Below are 22,359 nucleotides of genomic sequence, written 5' to 3'. Positions count from 1 at the left end.
CACCAATTTTCCCAGAAGTCTGCCTAATATACAAGTCAGATTTCTGGCATCCCCTGCAGCAAGAATGTAATTTTTGGTGAGATATTCCCAATAGGAACATGTCTAAAGGGATGCAGGCCCAGCAGATGTCCTCATAGCCCTGCAGCTGCCACAGCTGATAGATAATTATGAAACCACTCCCATTAGACCCACTCAGCACAGAGGCACAAACAATGATTTCTTCAGAATAACAAAAGGTAGGAATCTGCAACAAAGTTTCCTATAATCCCTGCAATGTACAGAGATCATCCAGAGGGGAATGTTTTTTTTTCCAACAAAAGTGGAGTTATCCTTTAAAACTGAGATTTTAGGGATCATATTTACATATTTTTAGTTGCTTAGTGTAACTTGTGGTCACCCTTCACCTTTAGAACACACAGGAAGAATCCAGAGATAACCCCCCCCCACACTGCCAGTTATCTGTCCACCAGCCATACCATTGAGATCCCCCCACAGTGCCAGTATCTGTCCACCTGACATGCCATTGAGATCCCCCCCCCCACAGTGCCAGTATCTGTCCACCTGACATACCATTGAGATCCCCCCCCCCACAGTGCCAGTATCTGTCCACCTGACATACCATTGAGACCCCCCCCCCCACAGTGCCAGTATCTGTCCACCTGACATACCATTGAGATCCCCCCCCACAGTGCCAGTATCTGTCCACCTGACATACCATTGAGATCCCCCCCCCACAGTGCCAGTATCTGTCCACCTGACATACCATTGAGACCCCCCCCCCCCCACAGTGCCAGTATCTGTCCACCTGACATACCATTGAGACCCCCCCCCCACAGTGCCAGTATCTGTCCACCTGACATACCTTTGAGACCCCCCCCCCCATAGTGCCAGTACCTGTCCACCTGACATACCATTGAGATCCCCCCCCCACAGTGCCAGTATCTGTCCACCTGACATACCATTGAGATCCCCCCCCCCCCCACAGTGCCAGTATCTGTCCACCTGACATACCATTGAGAACCCCCCACAGTGCCAGTATCTGTCCACCTGACATACCATTGAGACCCCCCCCCCCCACAGTGCCAGTATCTGTCCACCTGACATACCATTGAGACCCCCCCCCCCCCACAGTGCCAGTATCTGTCCAACTGATATACCATTGAGACCCCCCCCCCCACAGTGCCAGTATCTGTCCACCTGACATACCATTGAGATCCCCCCCCCACAGTGCCAGTATCTTTCCACCTGACATACCATTTAGACCCCCCCCCCACAGTGCCAGTATCTGTCCAACTGACATACCATTGAGACCCCCCCCCCCCCACAGTGCGGTATCTGTCCACCTGACATACCATTGAGACCCCCCCACAGTGCCAGTATCTGTCCACCTGACATACCATTGAGACCCCCCCACAGTTCCGGTATCTGTCCACCTGACATACCATTGAGACCCCCCCCCCCCCACAGTGCCAGTATCTGTCCACCTGACATACCATTGAGACCCCCCCCCACAGTGCCAGCATCTGTCCACCTGACATACCATTGAGACCCCCCCCACAGTGCCAGCATCTGTCCACCTGACATACCATTGAGACCCCCCACAGTGCCAGTATCTGTCCACCTGACATACCATTGAGACCCCCCCCACAGTACCAGTATCTGTCAACCTGACACACCATTGAGACCCCCCCCACAGTGCCGGTATCTGTCCACCTGACATACCATTGAGACCCCCCCCCCAGTGCCAGTATCTGTCCACCTGACATACCATTGAGACCCCCCCCCCCCACAGTGCCAGTATCTCTCCACCTGACATACTACTGAGGCCCCCCCCCCCACAGTGCCAGTATCTGTCCACCTGACATACCATTGAGACCCCCCACAGTGCCAGTATCTGTCCACCTGACATACCATTGAGACCCCCCCCCCCCCACAGTGCCAGTATCTGTCCACCTGACATACCATTGAGACCCCCCACAGTGCCAGTATCTGTCCACCTGCTATACCATTGAGAGCCCCCCCCCCACAGTGCCAGTATCTGTCCACCTGACATACCATTGAGACCCCCCCCCCCCCCACAGTGCCAGTATCTGTCCACCTGACATACCATTGAGACCCCCCCCACAGTGCCAGTATCTGTCCACCTGACATACCATTGAGACCCCCCACAGTGCCAGTATCTGTCCACCTGCTATACCATTGAGACCCCCCACAGTGCCGGTATCTGTCCACCTGACATACCATTGAGACCCCCCCCCCCCACAGTGCCAGTATCTGTCCACCTGACATACCATTGAGACCCCCCCCACAGTGCCAGTATCTGTCCACCTGACATACCATTGAGACCCCCCCCCCCACAGTGCCAGTATCTGTCCACCTGACATACCATCCACTCGAAGAAGGTGGTCTTTACCATACCGTTTTTCGGAGATCCTTGGTGTACACAGGCTCCGCTCACTCGCAGGACCACAGACTCACAGCCATAATGTAAAGTAAACTTTATTGTTTGTGAGCCACAAAATAAAGTTCTTTGGTTGTACAAATATCACTAGTTACAGCCTCCAGGGGCTCAGCGTGGTCCCCCCCATTTAGTGCTCAAGGGGAGATGAAGATGGGGCCCCCCCAAAAAATTAGGTCCTCGCCCTTTATGAGGGGGGGGCAATGAACTGGAAATATTCCATAGAAAACCCCCCCCTGGATGAGGAGGGGGCGAACATCGTTCATAAAAGATCCCCCCCCACCCCCCCTCCTCATAACCCGGTCCATGGCAACAATAAGGCACCACACAGGAGCTGGGGGCAACGTGGCATCCCCTCTTCAGTGGCACAATGGAACAGTCCAAACTCTTCATGGCGAGGACCCGCCCACTCACCTTACTAATCCCTATTATTTAAAAACTAAACTCCAATAGATCAGCACCTGCAACCCTCCACCAGCTGCAACGTCGATATCAGGCTGAGCAACAACGTATCTGCACATTTCCAGCGCGGAGCAATTCCTTTTCACAGATCGGAGCTTTAACAGTGTCATATTTCAGGCAAGGCGGGTTTTGGGAGTCCAAAGATTTCAGTCTCAGAAAAATGTCGTCTCATCCTTCAGCAATGGTGGACAGATGGAAGTGGATTGGCTGCCTGGAAAAACATTGATGATATGGATTGATGGCGGCCTTTAGAACTGCATGTATATGAGCTCTACCCAACTGGAATTATTGATGTATGCCAACTATATATACCCCACCGCCACAGCGGGCACTGCACTGACCCTGAGCAACACCCACCACACACACACAGCCATACAGCATGCTGGACAGATTTAGAATGATGCCAGGGGAGCGGAGCTCTGACACAGAAAACAGGACGATTCCTTTAAGTGACAGTCTGGCTTGTCCCTAGCCTGGCCTGCTCCTTTCTTTGGATTTCAATTATTTCACTCTTGGAGGCTCAAGCATGCCCATGTGGGCGTTATTTATGCAAATACAGCCTGCCAAGGAACGCCAACTGATGCCAGGGGGCGGAGCTCTGACACAGAAAACAGGACAATTCCTTTAAGTGACAATCTGACTGTCCCTAGCCTGCTCCTTTCATTGGATTTCAATTATTTCACTCATGGAGGCTCAGCATCCCCCATGTGGGCGTTATTTATGCAAATACAGCCTGCCAAGGAACGCCCACTTCTCCAGACACCCACCCCTCAATGCATTTTGATATTTGCATAACTCCTCCCAAGAGTGAACTGAGGGCTCTTCAGAAGAGTACTGAGGCCGGGTGCTGTGATGTGTTCAGGAAGCTATGTACAATCCACCCCCGCTGGTCCCTCCCACCAGACATGATCTGCCTGCATTGCATAGAAAAGCACTGAGACCCAGCGATGATGTCACTGGGTCTAAAATGAAGATATGTAATGAAAATTTATTTTTTTTATGTCATTGGCATGTTGATGAAGGGGGTGGGACCAAGAGAAGGAAAAAACAAAACCAGATTAAAAACTTCAGATTTAAAGCTTTGTGAATTGAGATTTTTTTTTCTTGTTTAGTATTGAAATTGTTTCATTCTGGAAAGTGTCTTAAAGGGAACCTGTCATGTCATGTTTCCTCCGAGCCAGTGCTGAGGATGCTACTCCCAACCACCAATCAGATACAAATGCAAGACCAATCAGATACAAATGCAAGAAAGACTACAGTTGGTAAATGAATGCTACGCTCTGATTGGTAGCTACGGATAACAGGCCGTTCTTACATGGCAAGAAGTGTCCGGGTATTTTCAGGTTTGGCAGAAGTCGTTCTGTGATTCGCACTTTTATTTTTTTGCAAGTTTGCTGTTTTACATGTATTTTCATGAATGTATTCCATATCCAGAATGCTAGGGGCTCCCCCTAGTGGTTTGCTTGTGTATTAGTCTAAGCAGCTACCACCGGGGATGAATGGAAGCAGCCTAATAGAGCAGGAAGCAGAGGCTGCCTATGTAATGGGCACATACAGCCGCTCCCATGTAGAATTAACATTGCAGGATATGAATCTTTTCAAACATGAAATCCATAATGATGAAATCAGTTCTGATACTCTGACCGCATATTCATGTAAAAGGAGGACAAGTAAAGTTTCCCTTTAAGTCAATGTTCAGAGGGGCTGATATAGGAAGCGATTCATAGAGATGACATGGATGGAACACCACGGAGGATTACCCAATGATATTTGGGCACCGCAGAGGATTACCCAATTACATTTGGGCACCGCGGAGGATTACCCAATTACATTTGGGCACCGCGGAGGATGACACGACATTTGGGCACCATAGAGGATGACACAATGACCTTTGGGCACCACGGAGGATGACACAATGACCTTTGGGCACCACGGAGGATGACACAATGACCTTTGGGCACCACGGAGGATGACACAATGACATTAGGGCACCACGGAGGATGACACAATGATATTAGGGCACCATGGAGGATGACACAATGACCTTTGGGCACCATGGAGGATGACACAATGATATTTGGGCACCACAGAGGATGACACAATGACCTTTGGGCACCACGGAGGATGACACAATGACCTTTGGGCTTTTATAATGTATCATGAACACTGACTCTGAGTGATGGGGGTGGGGTGGAGTTAATGGGCCCTCTGAATAATCTGCAGATTCTCCATTTCCACTTTTGCAACTGTTGTGTCCTAATATGCATTCTGTGTGCTATGTCAACCATCAGACCACCTGCTTCTGTGAACTATAAGTTCCAGAATGCCATGCAGGGGGACAGCAGTTGGAAGGCACAGGATGACCAATAATGTCAGGTACAGGTAAGAATGGGCTCTACTGAGGCAGAATCTGGGCACTGACTTGGCTGCTGGTCAGAGGGTGATTGTGTCCTCAACTAGTGACCATCTACTGGTCAGAGGATGAATATATCTCTGACTAGGGGCCACTCGCTAGTCAGATAACGAATGCATCCTCAATTAGTGACCATCTACTGGTCAGAGGGTGATGAGGTCCCTGACCAGTGACCATCTACTGGTCAGAGGGTGATAAGGTCCCTGAACAGTGACCATCTACTGGTCAGAGGATGATTAAGTCCCTGACCAGAGACTACCTACTGGTCAGAGGATGAATAGATCTCCGACTAAGGGCCACTCGCTAGTCAGACAATGAATGTGTCCTCGATTAGTGACCATCTACTGGTCAGAGGGCGATAAGGTCCCTGACCAGTGACCATCTACAGGTCAGATTGTGATTAAGTCCCTGACCAGAGACTACCTACTGGTCAGAGGATGAATAGATCTCTGACTAGGGGCCACTCGCTAGTCAGACAACAAAAGTGTCCTTGATTAGTGACCATCTACTGGTCAGAGGGTGATAAGGTCCCTGACCAGTGACCATCTACTGGTCAAAGGGTGATTAAGTCCCTGACCAGAGACTACCTACTGGTCAGAGGATGAATAGATCTCTGACTTGGGGCCCCTCGCTAGTCAGACAATGAATGTGTCCTCGATAAGTGACTAGCTACTGGAGTGATTAAGTCCCATAAGCTGGCCAGAGGGTAAATGATTGACTTTCTGGATAGTGGCTGTGCCCTTTGGCCACTGACTGCCTACTGGGGAGAAGGCAGGTAGATCTGGGTCCTTGACCCTGACCTGACTGCTGGCCAGAGGGTGAATGATTCCGTGCCTCTGGCAACTGATTGCTCACTGGGCAGAGTGTGAGTTCTATAGGCCAGACCTGGCTAATGCTTTGTCCTTAGCACTGACCTGGCTGGTAGTAATCATCTGCTGGTCATAGGATGAGTGACTCCATGTACCTGGCAACTGACTGTCCAATGGGCAGAAGTAACTCACCAGTGAGTGTCTTTTGGTCAGAGGGTGAATGATTCTGTGTCCCTGGCCTGCAACAGTCCAGTGGTCAGAATGCAAGTCTAATCCTTGGCCTTGATCTGGCTGCTGACCATCTGCTAACAGGAGGTCAAATCACAGGGTGGCCAATAATGTCCGGTACAGATGAGAGTGGGCTCTACGGAGGCCAGAACCCGGACACTGACCAAACTGCTGATCAGAGGGTAAATTCAACTCTGACAAGGGGCCATCTGGTAGTCAAGAGGGTGAATGTGTCTGTAACCAGTGACCATCTGCTGGTCAGAGGATACAAATGATTGTTTTCTTGAATAGTAACTATCTGCTGGTCAAAGAGTAAATTGTGTGCCTAGCTAGTGGCCGTCTTCTGGTCAGAGAGTGAATGATTCTGTGTCCCTGGCCTGGGACAGTGAACTGGTCAGAGTGCAAGTAAGTCTGATCCTTGGCCCGGAGATAGCTAATGTGATGTCCTTTGCTCTGACCCGATTGCTGAACATCTGCTATTATGTGGTCAAATTATTCTGTGCCCTTGGCCACCAACTGTCTACAGGTCAGAATGCAAGTAAATCTGGGTCCTTGACCCTGACCTGGCTGTTGCTCATCTGCTGATCCAAGGGTGAATGATTCCCAATTCCCTGATGATAGACTTTCTGCTGTACAGAGAGTGAATGTGTCCTCGACCAGTGACCATCTGCTGGTCAGAAGGTGAATATGTCCCCGACTAGTGGCCATTTGCCAGTCAGTGTGTGAATATGTCCCTGACTAGTGACCATCTGCTGGTCAGAGGGTAAATGATTGTATTCCTGAATAGGGATTGCCCACTGGTCAGAGAATGAATGATTTTGTGTCCTTCGCTAGTGGTTGTCTGCTGGTCAGAGAGTGAATGATTCTGTGTCCCTGGCCTGCAACACTTCACTGGTCAGTACAAGTAACTCTGGTCCTTGGCCCTGACTGGATTGTTAACCATCTGCTAATATAGGAGGTCAAATTATTTTGTGCCCCTGGCCACTGACTGTCTACTGGGGAGAAGGCATGTATATCTGGGTCCTTGACCCTGACCTGGCTGCCGGTCAGATGTCGAATGATTCCTGTGTCCCTAACTAATGACTATCTGCTGGTCAGAGGGTGAATGATTCCTGTGTCTCTGGCAACGGACTGCTCACTGGGCAGTGTGAGGTCTATAGGCCAGACCTGGCTAATGCTTTTGTCCTTAGCACTGACCTGGCTGGTAGTAATCATCTGCTGGTCATAGGATGAGTGACTCCATGTATCTGTCCACTGACTGTCCAATGTTCAGAAGTAACTCCCTCAGGGTCGTTGGACCAGACCTGGCTAATGCTTTGTCCTTATCCTATGACCAGCAGATGATTACTACCAGCCAGGTCAGTGCTGAGTGACTCCATGTACCTGGCCACTGACTGTCCAATGGTCAGAAATAACTCCCTCAGGGTCGTTGGACCAGACGTGGCTAATGCTATGTTCCTCGCTCTGACCTGGCTGCTGTTGATCAGAAAGGTTAATGATTCTGTGTCCATGGTAAGGGACCATCTGCTGGACATAAACTAAATGTTTTTCTGTTGCGGCAGATGACTTCCTGCTGGTCAGATGGTGACTTATTCTATTTCCTCTACTATTGGCCATCTGCTGGTTAAGGGGTGAGTGATCCTGTGTCCCCAGCTACTGACCAATCTGCTGGTCAGGGGATGAGTGATTTTACATCTCTGGCCACAAACCGTCTACTGGTCCCAAGGTAGGTGTGTCCTTAGCCCTGACATGGCTGATGGACATCCGATGGTCACCAGATCACTGATCCTGTGTCCCTGGGGACCAGCAGGTCACCTGGTGTCCTTGCCAGCACCCACCAGGAGAATAAGCAGACAGCAACTTAAACTACTAACACGGGAAAAAAAAAAAAAAAAACAGACCCAAAGATATCACACGCTCTCATTTTACTTTACCCCTCATAATTAAAAAATAATCTCTTTCAGAGTCTGACATTTTCAATAAAACATGATATGAGACAGAAGATGAGGCGATGGCAGTGATGTGATGCCCCCTCCCTGGCAGTAACAGACACACAATAGCGCCCCCTAGTCTCGGATCCCCGAACTGCAGTTTGCATTAGAATCTCCCCAGGGGAATATTTTTCTAGGATAGGAGATGATGGCGAGTTGCAGGCGTGGAATTTAAGGCCACTGGAATTTGGGAATATCGGTATACAGGGAAAACTGCCCCACTCCTCAGATTTTTGGGAATGGCAATCTTTACACACATACAGGTATTAACAGATGCAAAGCATGAAGTCCCAGGACACATCCATACAGCGCTCAGGAGCAAGAATGCAGAACTGTACCCCCACTGCTAATGCATGTTGCAGAATGGGTGTACCACCCTGCATTGATCTCTGCTGTGCCTAGGGCAGCTACCCCTCCTGTCAACCCCTTGTCCCTGTCCTGCAAGCATGCATCTTATGGATCAACCAGGGGAGTAAACAGAACTGAAAAGTGTTTTATTCTCCCAGATCTCCCTTTGCATCTTGATAACAGACCTGTATGTATGAAGTCTAAAAACACCAAAACCCCCACACTCCAGCATACCACGCCTGCTACCAGTTCATCACCAACATAGACTGAAGAAATGTTGGTAGGATAGGATTTCTAAGGGATTTTAGGTCCACTGAATTTCCCACTGCCCCCCCCCCCCCTCTAGTCCTCCTTCGCCCAAAGAGTCTCACTCCTGCTGCATTCTCCAAGCTGTAAAATGCATTAATAAAATCCATCGTGGACAGCGGGACCCACACTTCTTGGCTGTGGAAGGTGGGCAGGGTCAGGAACACAGATCCTACCATGGGCGCTTCTAAGTGCATTATGGAAGATCAATTTATTAATAAAAAGCAAACAAACTGCTCAAATGTAGTAGAAGAAAAAGCACTGTTGCCATTATCCAGAAACCAAGGCAGTGCAAAGATGATAGGGAGCAGAAACCGCCAATAGGAGAGGATAAACAGGGTCTGGAGCTGATCTGACCGCATGGGAACTTGGCCAATGACGACACACGCTGGAGAGTGGAAAGGAGGCATGGCTATGCGTTTCAAGGTAATGATGTCTCTTTCTGAAGCCTCTGTGTTACTGGCATTTCAAGGCAGTAATGTCTCTTTCTCAAGCCTCGATGTTACTGGCGTTTCAAGGCAGTAATGCCTCTTTCTCAAGCCTCGGCTTTACTAGCGTTTCAAGGCAGTAATGCCTCTTTCTCAAGCCTGGGCGTTACTGGTGTTTCAAGGCAGTAATGCCTCTTTCTCAAGCCTCGACGTTACTGGCGTTTCAAGGCAGTAATGCCTCTTTCTTAAGTCTCGGCGTTACTGGTGTTTCAAGGCAGTAATGCTGAGGCTTGAGAAAGAACGCTATTGCATTGAAACACATAGCCCCCTTCACACCTCCCAGCATGTGATTTCATGAGCCAATTTCCCACGCTGTCAGATCAGCTCCAGAGCTTGTGTATCCTCTCTTATTGGCGGTTTCTTCTCCTTATCTTTGCACTGCTTGGGGTCCCTGGATGACCATAACATAACTTATGACATTCTACCACATGTGAGTGTTTTTTTTTTTTTGCTTTTGATTATTAAATTGATCTTATGTCCTGCACTTAGAAGCACCCTCTTGTTTTTCTTTGCATTGCTACGGATATTACTTCTATCTGGTCTTCTACTAAGTCTTATTGAAGCTATCTGAGGTTTCTGCTCATTATCTTTGCACTGCTTGGGGTCCCTGGATGACCGTAACATAACTTATGACATGCGCTTTGTATTCTACTACATGTGAGTGTTTATTTTTTTGCCTTTGATTATTAAATTGATCTTATGTCCTGCACTTAGAAGCACCCTCTTGTTTTTCTTTGCATTGCTACGGATATTACTTCTATCTGGTCTTCTACTAAGTCTTATTGAAGCTATCTGAGCCCACCCGTTATATAACCTATGTAGTCATTATGAACTTTCCAGCTTGGACTTCACCACGCTGGAGTTTACTGGCTTGTTTTGCGCTGTAACAGATTTAGTATATTGAATTTTTATAACACCTACTAAAAGGTGCTCCCACTTGATTTTTAATACATTTTTCTAAGAGAATATAGTCAAAGGAGTAAAACTCTGGCAGGCAGAGGCAAAGTGCAGGACTACAACCAATGGTATTACATAGCTGAAGTCCTCACCGTATACAAATGGCATTGTAGCTGCTCAACCTCTAAACAGTGACTTAATAGGTTTCATAGGGGTTGGTCCCAGTGCCGGGACAAGGTCATCCAGTACCCAGGGCAAAGAAGCCAAACTACACCCCCCCCTCCATTATGTGAAAGCTTAGGGGATCCAATTATCAAAATGACATATCAAATAGAGCAGTAAATTGATGTGCCCAGGGCAGTCCCCCTCCTACCCACCCCTTGTCCCACCCTGGTTGGCTCCATGGGGCAGAGGAAGAGAATTTTTGTACAAAATATGAAAATATATGATTTTACAAAAAGGGACATGACCCTCAGAAAAGATTTAGAACTAGCAGGGAGGTCACTGGTTAGCCTTAGAGGATGGGGGTCAAAAACCGGATGGCAAGATCTCCCCCCTGCCCCCACACCCTTCAAACATAGCAGGTCCCTCGGGGGAACAGAATCTCCTCCCAATGACCTCTGAGAAGGCAGTGAGATTAGATGTGTTTCCTGCATACACGCACACGCTATAAATATTCACACCCACTCATAAATATACCACACTCCCACTTCAGCCAATCCTAACCTGCTCTAAGAGCACACACTTCTTCCACCCTCTCCTCATTTACACCACTCATTCACTCACCCAGTTCCATTAAAACTCCACGGCACAACAAGCGCCTGTTAACTCCCGCCTGGGATAGGGGTGCCCCCTTAGCAGTGAATAAAAAAAAAAAAAGCCTTGGAAGATTGGAAGACTTATCTAAACTACATGGGTGAAAGGGGGCAATGGGTCATGAAAATGTCTACTAAAATCTATACAAGTAGTGTGATGAAAAGGTGCCGGGGAGGAAAAATATCAACACAAAAATGTTCAGAAAAGCAAAAATCATCCTATAAAATACAGTCTAAATCTAAAATGAGACAGAGCCAGTTCCCGGCATGTGAATGATAAGCGAGAGATAGATCCCACCACAGCCACCGTAATATGACCAGCAGGTTTGCACATACTAAAAACTTCCCCGCCAAGGCTTTAGCGGCGCGCGCGTGCACGCCCCCGGGTCACTGCGGACAATCTGAGCACCCGACGACAGTCAATAAAAAGGCAAGGGTGCCCCAGGGCCGCACTGTCCAATGTCTATACAAACTGCTGGTTAAACGTTTTCCTAATAATCCGCTGGCTATGAGTGACTTCTAACACGCTGGCCGCTCATCCTGATTGGGACCAGCGTGCTGATATATTGAAACTGCCACCCATAGGTAGAGTGAAAAGCAAGTCATCACCGGCGCCAGAAGCCAAAAATCAGTACACTTCCCTCCACCAAAGCAGGGAAACCCCGGCAGCAAGCTCATCTTGCAGTGTCTCTGACCGAGCGCGGCGCCTCTTGAGAAGAGAGTGCGCTACTCTGCGCGGCTCAAAGCGCAGTCTTTGTGTAGTGAGTATTCACAGTGCTGGGCTGTGTGCCGAGGTGGCGTTTATGTGGGGACGGCGGTCTCCAGGCTCCTCCGGGTATGGCGAAGCTTCCGCTTGTTGCTGTAATTAGCCATCTCTTCGAGTGCGGATGTGTTGGGTGCTGGGATTGGGGGGGCATCTCCATGCTCCTCATCGGCCTCTTCGTGTCCCTCCGGCTGCTCCGCTTCCTCTATACTATATGATGCTGCAGGAAGAAAGAGAACAGGACGTTAGCGCAGAGATCCTAAGATGACTGGCAGGAGAGAGAAGGAAAAGGCATTTGGACCAATAAGAATAACTTCTGTGAAAAAACGCAACAAAAAACGTATTTTTGGGCAGCCCTACAAAAATCTGGAAGCAAGCAGGGTATTTCTATGTATAGTCTGCACACCTGTGTATAAAAGAGCATGCATGTGTATACGTCAATAAATCACCTTGGAGTGCTATAACCCTTGAATTGACTAGAATTTGAACCCTTGAATTAACACACACATTATATATAAAGTCAGTCCAAGGGTTGCAGCTCCCCAAGGTGCCTTATTGAAACATAAATCAACCACACCTAATGTTAGATATACGCACATACATACATATATACATTAGAATGGAGGGAATCCTTTGGGGAGATTATATATATATTATATATATGCACACACACACACAACATATTGTTAAAGTATTGAAGTATTGGGACGCCTGCCTTTACACACACATGAACTTTAACTGGCATCCCAGTCTTAGTCTGTAGGGTTTAATATTAAGTTGGCCCACCCTTTGCAGCTATAACAGCTTCAACTCTTCTGGGAAGGCTGTCCACAAGGTTTAGGAGTGTGTCTATGGGAGTGTTTGACTATTCTTCCAGAAGCACAATTGTGAGGTCAGGCACTGATTTTGGACGAGAAGGCCTGGCTCACCGACTCTGCTCTAATTCATCCAAAAGGTGTTCTATCGTGTTGAGGTCAGGACTCTGTGCAGGCCAGTCAAGTTCCTCCACCCCAAACTCGCTCATCCATGTCTTTATGGACCTTGCTTTGTGCACTGGTGCGCAGTCATGTTGGAAGAGGAAGGGGCCATCCCCAAACTCTTCCCACAAAGTTTGGAGCATGAAATTGTCCAAAATGTCTTGGAATGCTGACACATTAAAGAGGTTGTAAACCGAGAAGAAAAAATTTTCTCTTCTTTACATCCTGAAAGAGAAACACATAATGAGCTAGTATGCATCGCATAGTAGCTCATTATGAAATACTTACCTTAGAACGAGCCCCCGCCGTGCCGTCCGCTTACCTGTATGACGGGCGACATGTATAGTCGCCCGTCTTCCGGGATCGCGGCATCCGGCCATCTGATTGGCCGGAGCCGCGGTGACGTCACTCCCGCGCACGCGCGCGGGAGCCGACGGTCACGGCACGGGGCTCTGAAGGAACGGCACGATCTGCCGTTCCTTCAGAGCGCATGCGCCAGTGACGTCACTGGCTGCATTAAAGGTAAATATCTCCTAAACGGTGCATGTTTAGGAGATATTTACAGTACCTATAGGTAAGCCTTAATATAGGCTTACCTATAGGTACAACTTCCTGAGGAGGGTTTACTTCCTCTTTAAGAGTTCCCTTCACTGGAACTAAGGGGCCAAACCCAACCCCTGAAAAACAACCCCACACTATAATCCCCCCCTCCACCAAATGATTTGGACCAGTGCACAAAGCAAGGTCCATAAAGACATGGATGAGTGAGTTTGGGGGTGGAGGAACTTGACTGGCCTGCACAGAGTCCTGACCTCACAAACGCTCTTCTGGAAGAATGGTCAAACATTCCCATAGACACACTCCTAAACCTTGTGGACAGCCTTCCCAGAAGAGTTGAAGCTGTTATAACTGCAAAAGGGTGGGCCAACTCAATATTGAACCCTACAGACTAAGACTGGGATGCCATTAGTGTTCATCTGTGTGTAAAGGCAGGCGTCCCAATACTTTTGGCAATACCGTGTGTGTGTGTGTGTTAGATAGATATATATATATATATATATATATATATATATATCTATATATATATATATATCTATCGAACTGATTTAAGGGAATTCTTTGTTGAATGAATATATATCCTATTGAATTAAGAGAATTCATTGTGGTATATATATATATATATATATACACACACACACACACACACACACACACACACACACACATATATATATATATATATATATATATATATATATATATATATATATATATACATACATACATACATATATATATATATATATACACACACACAGTATCTCACATAAGTGAGTACACCCCTCACATTTTTGTAAATATTTTATCTTTTCATGTGACAACACTGAAGAAATGACACTTTGCTACAATGTAAAGTAGTGAGTGTACAGCTTGTATAACAGTGTAAATTTACTGTCCCCTCAAAATAACTCAACACACAGCCATTAATGTCTAAACCGCTGGCAACAAAAGTGAGTACACCCCTAAGTGACAATGTCCAAATTGGGCCCAAAGTGTCAATATTTTGTGTGGCCACCATTATTTTCCTGCACTGCCTTAACCCTCTTGGGCATGGAGTTCACCAGAGCTTCACAGGTTGCCACTGGAGTCCTTATTCTTTAAAGCGGAGTTCCAGCCATTCATTCACCTGTCCAACGGTCCAGCGATGTGGCCGCCCGAAGCCTCGATCCTCTCCCTCGGCGCCGGCATCACTGCTGTGGGCACCCGGCTGTGATAGTTTGCGGCTTCACAGCCAGGTACCCACTGCGCATGCGCGAGTTGCGCTGCACGCCGTGATTGGCCGGCAATCTTCTGGGACCTTTGACATGTCCCAGAAGATTGCAGGGAGGGAGGGGGAGAGGAGAACTTCCGCTCAGGGCGCCGCGGCGCTCCGAGCGGAAGTGGGAGCGGGTACCTGTCAAAACTAGGTACCCGCTCCCCCCCCCCCCCCCCAAAAAAAATGACATGCCAAATGTGGCATGTCCGGGGGTCAGGACTCCCTAAAGCGGAAGTTCCACTTTTGGGTGGAACTCCGCTTTAAAGAGGTTGTAAACCTCTGAATTTTTCTTTTTTTTTTTTTTAAATAAACACCTGAAAAAAAAAACACATAATGAGCTAGTATGCATCGCATACTAGCTCATTATGAAATACTTACCTAAGACTGAAGCTCCGCAGTGCCACTCACTCACCTCCCTCACGGGGGACATGTTCGGCCGCTCTTCTTCGAGGTTGCATGCGAGCGAGGAGCTGACTTTTACGGCACTGGGCTCTGAAGGAACGGCACGAGCGGCCGTTCCTTCAGAGCGCATGCGCCAGTGACGTCACTGGCTGCATGTAAGGTAAATATCTCCTAAACGGTGCAGGTTTAGGAGATATTTACAGTACCTATAGTTAATCCTTATCATAGGATCACCAAAGGTACAAGTTGCAGAGGAGGGTTTACTTCCTCTTTAAGTGTATATATAAATATCTATGTATCCTGCCAGAGATGTAGTGTCTCTATGACATCTTCTACACTGAACTGAAATTTTAAACAATGTTACGAACATTCTTAAAGGGAAACCAAACTCTCAATCAATATTGAATATTTTTATTCCTTATGCTGCTGGCATTAGTAAGGTAGATTATATTATTGTATTAAACATTTTTTTTTTTTTTTTTACATTTCTTCAGTTACTTCCTGGTTTCGAACCTAGGCCAAAATGATGTCATACATTCCAGGAGGGGCTCTCTTAGCTTAGCACTTCCTTCTGTTTGCATGCCTGAGCTAAGGGCAGATGGATTCCAAGAAGTAAATGCTACATGAATCATCTGCCCTTACTCAAGATGGCTAGAAATTTCTAGGGGGGGGGGGGGGGGTGTTTTTCAAAGTGATCTAAACAAAAATAAAGCATGGAGACATGGGGGGAAATTTACTAACAGTGGAGCACTCAATCTTGTTTGGCTGTGCATGGCAGCCAATCTGCTTCTAACTTCAGCTTGTTCAATTAAGCTTCAACAATAAAATTCAGGAAGCTGATTCACATGCAGCTGCACCAGATTTTGAATGCTCCAGTTTTAGTAAATCCCCCCCAAAGGTTGGATGGGGGAGTTTGCTTTGAATATTAAAAATAAGTTAGTGTCTTCAGTTTGTGGTGCTCAGATACAGTGAAGTTCTGCTTTATCTTCTGTGAGCTCTAAAGCAATGACCTGCTATGTAATAAAGAGAAGGAGACAAGGAGGTGTTCTGTAGTCCTGTTCTAAGGCAAGATTTGCTATAGGCGGGGCCACAGGTAAAAATGAGGGAAAAGACTCGCAGTGAAATAGTACTGACTTGCTCTACCAGTGGTGACCTCTCCCTCTTTTCCAGTGGTGGCTGGTGCATTGGGGGCGCTGGGGTGCCGCCCCCCCTATCCTTGCGTCCAGCCCCCTCATCTACATGCAGGGGTGCCGCCCCCCCCCTATCCATGCGTCCAGCCCCCTCATCTACATGCAGGGGTGCCGGCCCCCCCCTATACATGCGTCCAGCCCCCTCATCTACATGCAGGGGTGCCGGCCCCCCCCTATCCATGCGTCCAGCCCCCTCATCTACATGCAGGGGTGCCGGCCCCCCCCTATCCATGCGTCCAGCCCCCTCATCTACATGCAGGGGTGCCGGCCCCCCCCTATCCATGCGTCCAGCCCCCTCATCTACATGCAGGGGCGCCGGATGCATGGAGTTCAATGGTGCTTTTTTAAATTTTTTTTAACCATGAGATTAAAGCCAGAGGCTCTAATAGGATAAAAAAAAGGGTTGGCTCGGGGATCAGAGCACTGCACCCTGAGCCCACCCAGTTGTGTGACAATCGTGAATGAATGGGGTATGGTGTGCGGCCTTCTGTGGTCCTGGGGGGGGGGGGGGGGTATGGTGCGCGGCCTTCTGTGGTCCTGGGGGGGGGGGTGTGGCCTAATGAGGTCGGGGGGGGGGGAAGGTGCGGTCCCCGTCTGCCGTGCCCCTTTTTCCTTTCTCTCCTTCTTGCTCCCTTTTTTTTCTCTTATTCATTTCTTTGCCTGTATAATTCTATTTTTTTTTAGGTGCGCACAGATCCAGGCTGAGGTGGATACACATGGCTTCTGCATACTTTTATTTTCTCGATGTAAGACACTTTTTCCGCACTGAATTTTACTCAGCGATCACTATTGGATACCTAGAGGCCTTTCCCAAACTGGATGTGCCAGCTTACTTGGTTTTATTTTGCTTGGTGCAAGATACACCAGAAGATTGGGTCTTTTTTTTGATTGATGCAGTTTTTATTTGCACACGGATACCTCTTCTATGTAATTGTCAGATACTATTGTTTACTGCCTTGTACTGACCTAGAATGCACATTTTACAACTGTATGGAGTCAATATATTATATCATTGTTATCTGATGCTTGCCGTTAAATAAGAAATAAAAAAAGAGGGAAAAGGCCAGAGAAAGAAAACGGAAAATAAAGCAAAGAAAAAGGAAAATAAAAAAACAAAAGGAAATGTAAAAGAAAAGCAAAGAAAAAGCAAAAAGTAAAAGAAAAAAGAAAAGGAAAAGTAAAAGAAAAAAGAAAAGGAAAAGTAAAAGAAAAAAGAAAAGGAAAAGTAAAAGAAAAAAGAAAAGGAAAAGTAAAAGAAAAAAGAAAAGGAAAAGTAAAAGAAAAAAGAAAAGGAAAAGTAAAAGAAAAAAGAAAAGGAAAAGTAAAAGAAAAAAGAAAAGGAAAAGTAAAAGAAAAAAGAAAAGGAAAAGTAAAAGAAAAAAGAAAAGGAAAAGTAAAAGAAAAAAGAAAAGGAAAAGTAAAAGAAAAAAGAAAAGGAAAAGTAAAAGAAAAAAGAAAAGGAAAAGTAAAAGAAAAAAGAAAAGGAAATGTAAAAGAAAAAAAAGAAAATAGAAAAAGCAAAGAAAAAAGAAAAAGAAAAAGAAAAGCAAAGAAAAAAGAAAAAGAAAAGCAAAGAAAAAAGTAAAAGAAAAGGAAATGTAAAAGAAAAAAAAAGAAAATAGAAAAAGCAAAGAAAAAATAAAAAGAAAAAGAAAAGCAAAGAAAAAATAAAAAGAAAAAGAAAAGCAAAGAAAAAATAAAAAGAAAAAGAAAAGCAAAGAAAAAATAAAAAGAAAAAGAAAAGCAAAGAAAAAAGTAAAAGAAAAGCAAAGAAAAAAGTAAAAGAAAAGAGAAAAGGAAAAGTAAAAGAAAAGAGAAAAGGAAAAGTAAAAGAAAAGAGAAAAGGAAAAGTAAAAGAAAAGAGAAAAGGAAAAGTAAAAGAAAAGAGAAGGAAAAGAAGAGAGAAGAAAAAAGTATAGGAAAATAAAGAAGACAAATGCCATTACCGATAAGGTTTGGTAGGCTGCAATATATTATATTTTTGTTCTTGGGTTTAGATAGGAGTAGTCAGGACACAAAGTGTACGGTCAGTTTTAGGGTGACCACTTATATACTGTACAAATTAACTTCGAGACCAAAGCAAAAACTGCATTATTTTTATTTAAAAAATTTAAAATCTGCCAGAAATGAAAACTTTAGGAAAAATGACAAAATACTGATTTCAAACTTTGATAAGCAGACCCCCCCCCCCCCCTCCAATACGGAGTTGGTGATAAGTGGAAGCACTGCCCAGCATGCAGGCCAATTACACTTTTCAGGAAACTTGTCATCTTGACCACTTGGTTCTTCTAGCAATTGGAGTGTCAGTGCCGGTTCACACTGGTGCGATGCGGGAAAAAGTTCCTGCATCGCACCTGAATCGCACACTGGTTCACACTGACATCTGTGAACCCCTGGGGGTGTCAATGTAAAGTGAGCGACACCCCCAGATTGGTTTGCAGATTGCAGTGCCAACTGTCAAATGGTGCAGGAATCGGATTGCATATGTGTGCACACCCATGCGATCCGATTCCAGTGCGGAGCAAAAAAAAAAAAAAAAAAAAAAGGGGTCCTGCACCATTTTGATGCGAATGCAAGGCAATTTCAGCCATGCAGCTTGTATGGCTGAATTCGCATCTCACAGACATCGCATGTTATCTGCACAGCAATCCGGTGCGAATCACATCAAAGCCTGTGATCGCTCAGGTGTGAACACAGCCTCAAGCCATGTCTGGGCAGATTATGTGGCTCAGAACCAATTGCTAAGCTCTATTTGGATTGCGATGGGCAAACTCCTCCCACTTTCACCCCTCCAACATCACAGGCAGCTGTTAGTTTGTGTGTTTATAAAGCTGTTAGGGTCACACCATGCCTGAACACAGCAAAGAGCTGTACCGCAGTACTCCTACCCAGGATGCAGCGCTGCCAGGATGGAGAGAGGACGGCGGGAGGGGATCAGTCTAGAGCAGAGTAGAGAGATTATTAGGAAAACAGAGAGAAGGATGAGGAGATCTGCTGACCCTCCAGGAGCCATACTTACAGAATAATCCATAAAATCAGATGAATTCCAGTGTAAGGAGAACCTGAACTATGTGCATAAAAAACGTTCTATCGCCTCCCTGTGACAGCAGAGTACGGTGTGTATATATATATATGTACCTGAGGACTGACCACACTAGTGATCCGGTCACTGTAGAGAACTCACCAGGGACAGGCCCAGTAAACTGTGCACAATGCATGTCACTGATGAAAGTGCTGCAGAATGTGTTGCCAGCAAAGGTGACACAAGCAGGAAGGTTAAGAACTTACCGTAGATGCGAACGTTTATAAATCAGGTACTTACCAGTGCCTGGGGTCCAACGCTGCCTCCTGCAGCCAGTTCTTTACCACTGCGGGTGCCCAGCACCACCATCTTGTATACCGGAGCCAGCTGTTTCTTTCTGAGGAACCACAGCAGGCTTCCTATTTCGCATGCGTGAGCTAGCATGGGGCTTTGTGAATGGTCCTGCAGCCTCCTGAGACATCAGATGTGTCCCAGGGGACTGCGGGGGGAGAGGCAAGGCAAGGGATGCTACTCTCACCTAGAAGAGGATTGCGGAAATGGGAACAGGTATCGATAGAAATCCGGACTTGCGCCCCCCTCCCAAAAAAAACCCACCATAATTCGGTTATAAGTTGGGGGAGGGAGGGAACTAGTGGGACTTCACTTTTTGAGGGATGTTCCACTTTAACTTCACCTTCCTGCATAGAGATAATGCTTGCTGCTGGCGGGTTCTCATCAGTATAGAAAACAAGAGAAAGGCGCACCGACCTAGTGCAATATCATAAAACATTTATTGGAAAATCATTAAAACCATGTCATACATTATACTTACAAGAGTATGCTAAATATAAGCATAAAACCAAAAGGATTCCTTCGGCTATCCAGAGACCGCAGGACCTCGATGCTTAATTGCGACAGGATTACTTGAAGGCGTCCATATTGATGGGGCTAACGCGTTTCAAGGGAGAACCTTCTTCATCAGAGCCATGGTTGCAAATAACTTTTTAGACCCATTTGAAGAGGGTTCTCCCTTGAAATCAATGTTTTATGATATTGCACTAGGTCGGTGCGCCCTTCTCCCGTTTTCTATGCTTTCAGTTCATGTGGATACCTATCGTCTTGAGAGGGCAGCAAGACTATAGATGCCAACAAAATAGTCATCATTTTCCTATTTTTACGCAACATTAGAGTGCAGGAGACATTTACTTGGGTTCTCATCAGAGTCAGGATCGCCTAAGGGCCCTTTCAGTGTGGCTGTTGTTGGTCACAGTCAAGGATTCCACCCAGCTTCTATGGCTACCACTGGAGAAGTGATTAGCACTTGTGTCTTGGGATCCCTAGCTTGAATCCCAGCCAGGATTCTATCTGCATGGAGTTTGTGTGTCTCCCCTGTGCTTTCCTCTGGGTACTCCAGTTTCCTCCCACATTGCTGAGACATGTTGGTAGGATAATTAGCTGCTAACTAAATTGGCCCTAGTATGTGTGTAGGATATGGAGGCTATTAGATTGTAAGCTCCTTGGGGGGCAGAGACTGATGTGAATGTACAGTATTGTAAAGCGCTGCATAAACGGTCATCACTGTATAAATACCTGTAATATCACACTGTGGCAGATAACATCCCTTCTGATAGGTCCCATTATAAACATGCTGCTACAAAGTATTTAAAGTGTAAAGTTTAAACATGTTATACTTGCCTGCTCTGTGTAATGGTTTTGCAAAGAGCTGCCCTGATCCTCCCCTTCTCGGGTCCCCCACTGGCACCATCTGGCCCCTCTCCCTGCTGTTTGCTCTGGTCTTGCTCGCTCCCGAGCTGTCTCTGTCTTTGGGACACACAGAGTACAGCTCAGTCCCATACACCCCCCCCCCCCGCTCCCTCCTCAGTGGCTGTGATTGACAGCAGAGGAAACAATTGGCTCAGCCAATCAGAAGAGAGCGTCCCGGGAGAGCCTCGGCTCTCGTGCACATCGCTGGGTCAGGAACGGACTCGGGTAAGTATTAGGGGTGGGCTGTGGAGGAGCATCCTTTAGGTTCTTTACCTTTATGTATAGAATTCACACTAAAGTGATACGAGAAACGCAGCGAATCCTGTGCGTTTCCCACACTGCATTGAAATTGCATGGTGTTCATATGACCTGCTACGGGTGTCAATTTTCAATTATTGGCACCTCGAAACAGCTCACAAAAGGCATGTGTGATTTCCAGAATCGGATCACATAGGTGTGAACACCCATGCAATCCGATTCAGGTGAGGCAAAAAATTTTGCGATTTGAATCATACAAAATGAATGGCTCAAATCCACACAGACATCGTATTTGATTTGCACAGGAATGAGGTGCGATTCTTGTGTGAATCACATGCTATGTCCCACACCGCACAAGTGTGAACCCAGGCTTGAAGGAAAAGTGGGAGTTAAAAAAAAAACATCCATACTTGCCTCTATGCTGCAGCTGTCCAACGTTGGTTCGAAGGTTTGTCACACATTCTGCAATTTTCTAATTGCTTGATTTCCCCTTCAACACAGTCAGTATTGATGGAGGAATCTCTACTGCTGACAGTGGGAGGTTTCCCCACCGTCAAAATACAATGATCACTGCTGCCGGCTATAGCCAGCGAACAATGATCATACAAAAAAAAAAAAACACGATAGGCTGGTTGTACTGAAGTTGATTGATAAATTGACTTCAGTACAACAAGCCTGACCATAAATGGATCAAAATTTGTTCAGTTCAGCAGGAATTTCGATTCATCTTCAGACGGCTTAAAGTGGAGTTCCACCCTATTTTTATACTTACCTCCAACTTCTTGCTCCGGGTCACCTGAAAAAGAAATGGATAATCGCATATTTTTTTTTTTTTTACTTACCTCGTAGCGAAGAAAATATACTTACCTTACTTCCTTCTTCCTCCTTCCTCGGCCGCGGCCCGTCGTCACTTCCTGGCTCTGCAATGATTCCTGGGAGCTGGACGTCATAG

General features: G+C 46.5%; 1 protein-coding gene and 1 long non-coding RNA gene across 15 annotated transcripts in view; both read right to left on the bottom strand.

Moving 5' to 3' along the window:
• Positions 1 to 5,390: 5,390 nt before the first annotated feature.
• Positions 5,391 to 5,889, bottom strand: LOC309556396. The gene is made up of 3 exons (XR_014225319.1): positions 5,757 to 5,889; positions 5,593 to 5,674; positions 5,391 to 5,469 (listed from the first exon to the last, which is right to left on the bottom strand). It is a non-coding gene; the product is annotated as an uncharacterized lncRNA (long non-coding RNA).
• A 5,090-nt stretch (positions 5,890 to 10,979) lies between these two features.
• Positions 10,980 to 22,359, bottom strand: part of SCRIB (scribble planar cell polarity protein) — a 295,493-nt gene continuing 284,113 nt past the window's right edge. For 12 of the 14 annotated variants that reach the window (XM_082257570.1, XM_082257580.1, XM_082257581.1 and 9 more), the window contains one exon: positions 10,980 to 12,198. In XM_082257570.1, the coding sequence (XP_082113696.1) occupies positions 12,017 to 12,198 (182 nt within the window). In that variant the 3' untranslated portion in view covers positions 10,980 to 12,016. Of the gene's footprint in view, positions 12,199 to 19,251; positions 19,303 to 22,359 lie in introns of all 14 variants that reach the window. The other 2 variants (XM_082257583.1, XM_082257571.1) reach the window with 1 other exon arrangement.

Source organism: Pelophylax lessonae, assembly GCF_965119305.1.
Source record: "Pelophylax lessonae genome assembly, chromosome: 5".
Classification (NCBI taxonomy): Eukaryota; Metazoa; Chordata; class Amphibia; order Anura; family Ranidae; genus Pelophylax; species Pelophylax lessonae.
This window is presented reverse-complemented; position numbering and strand designations above follow the sequence as displayed.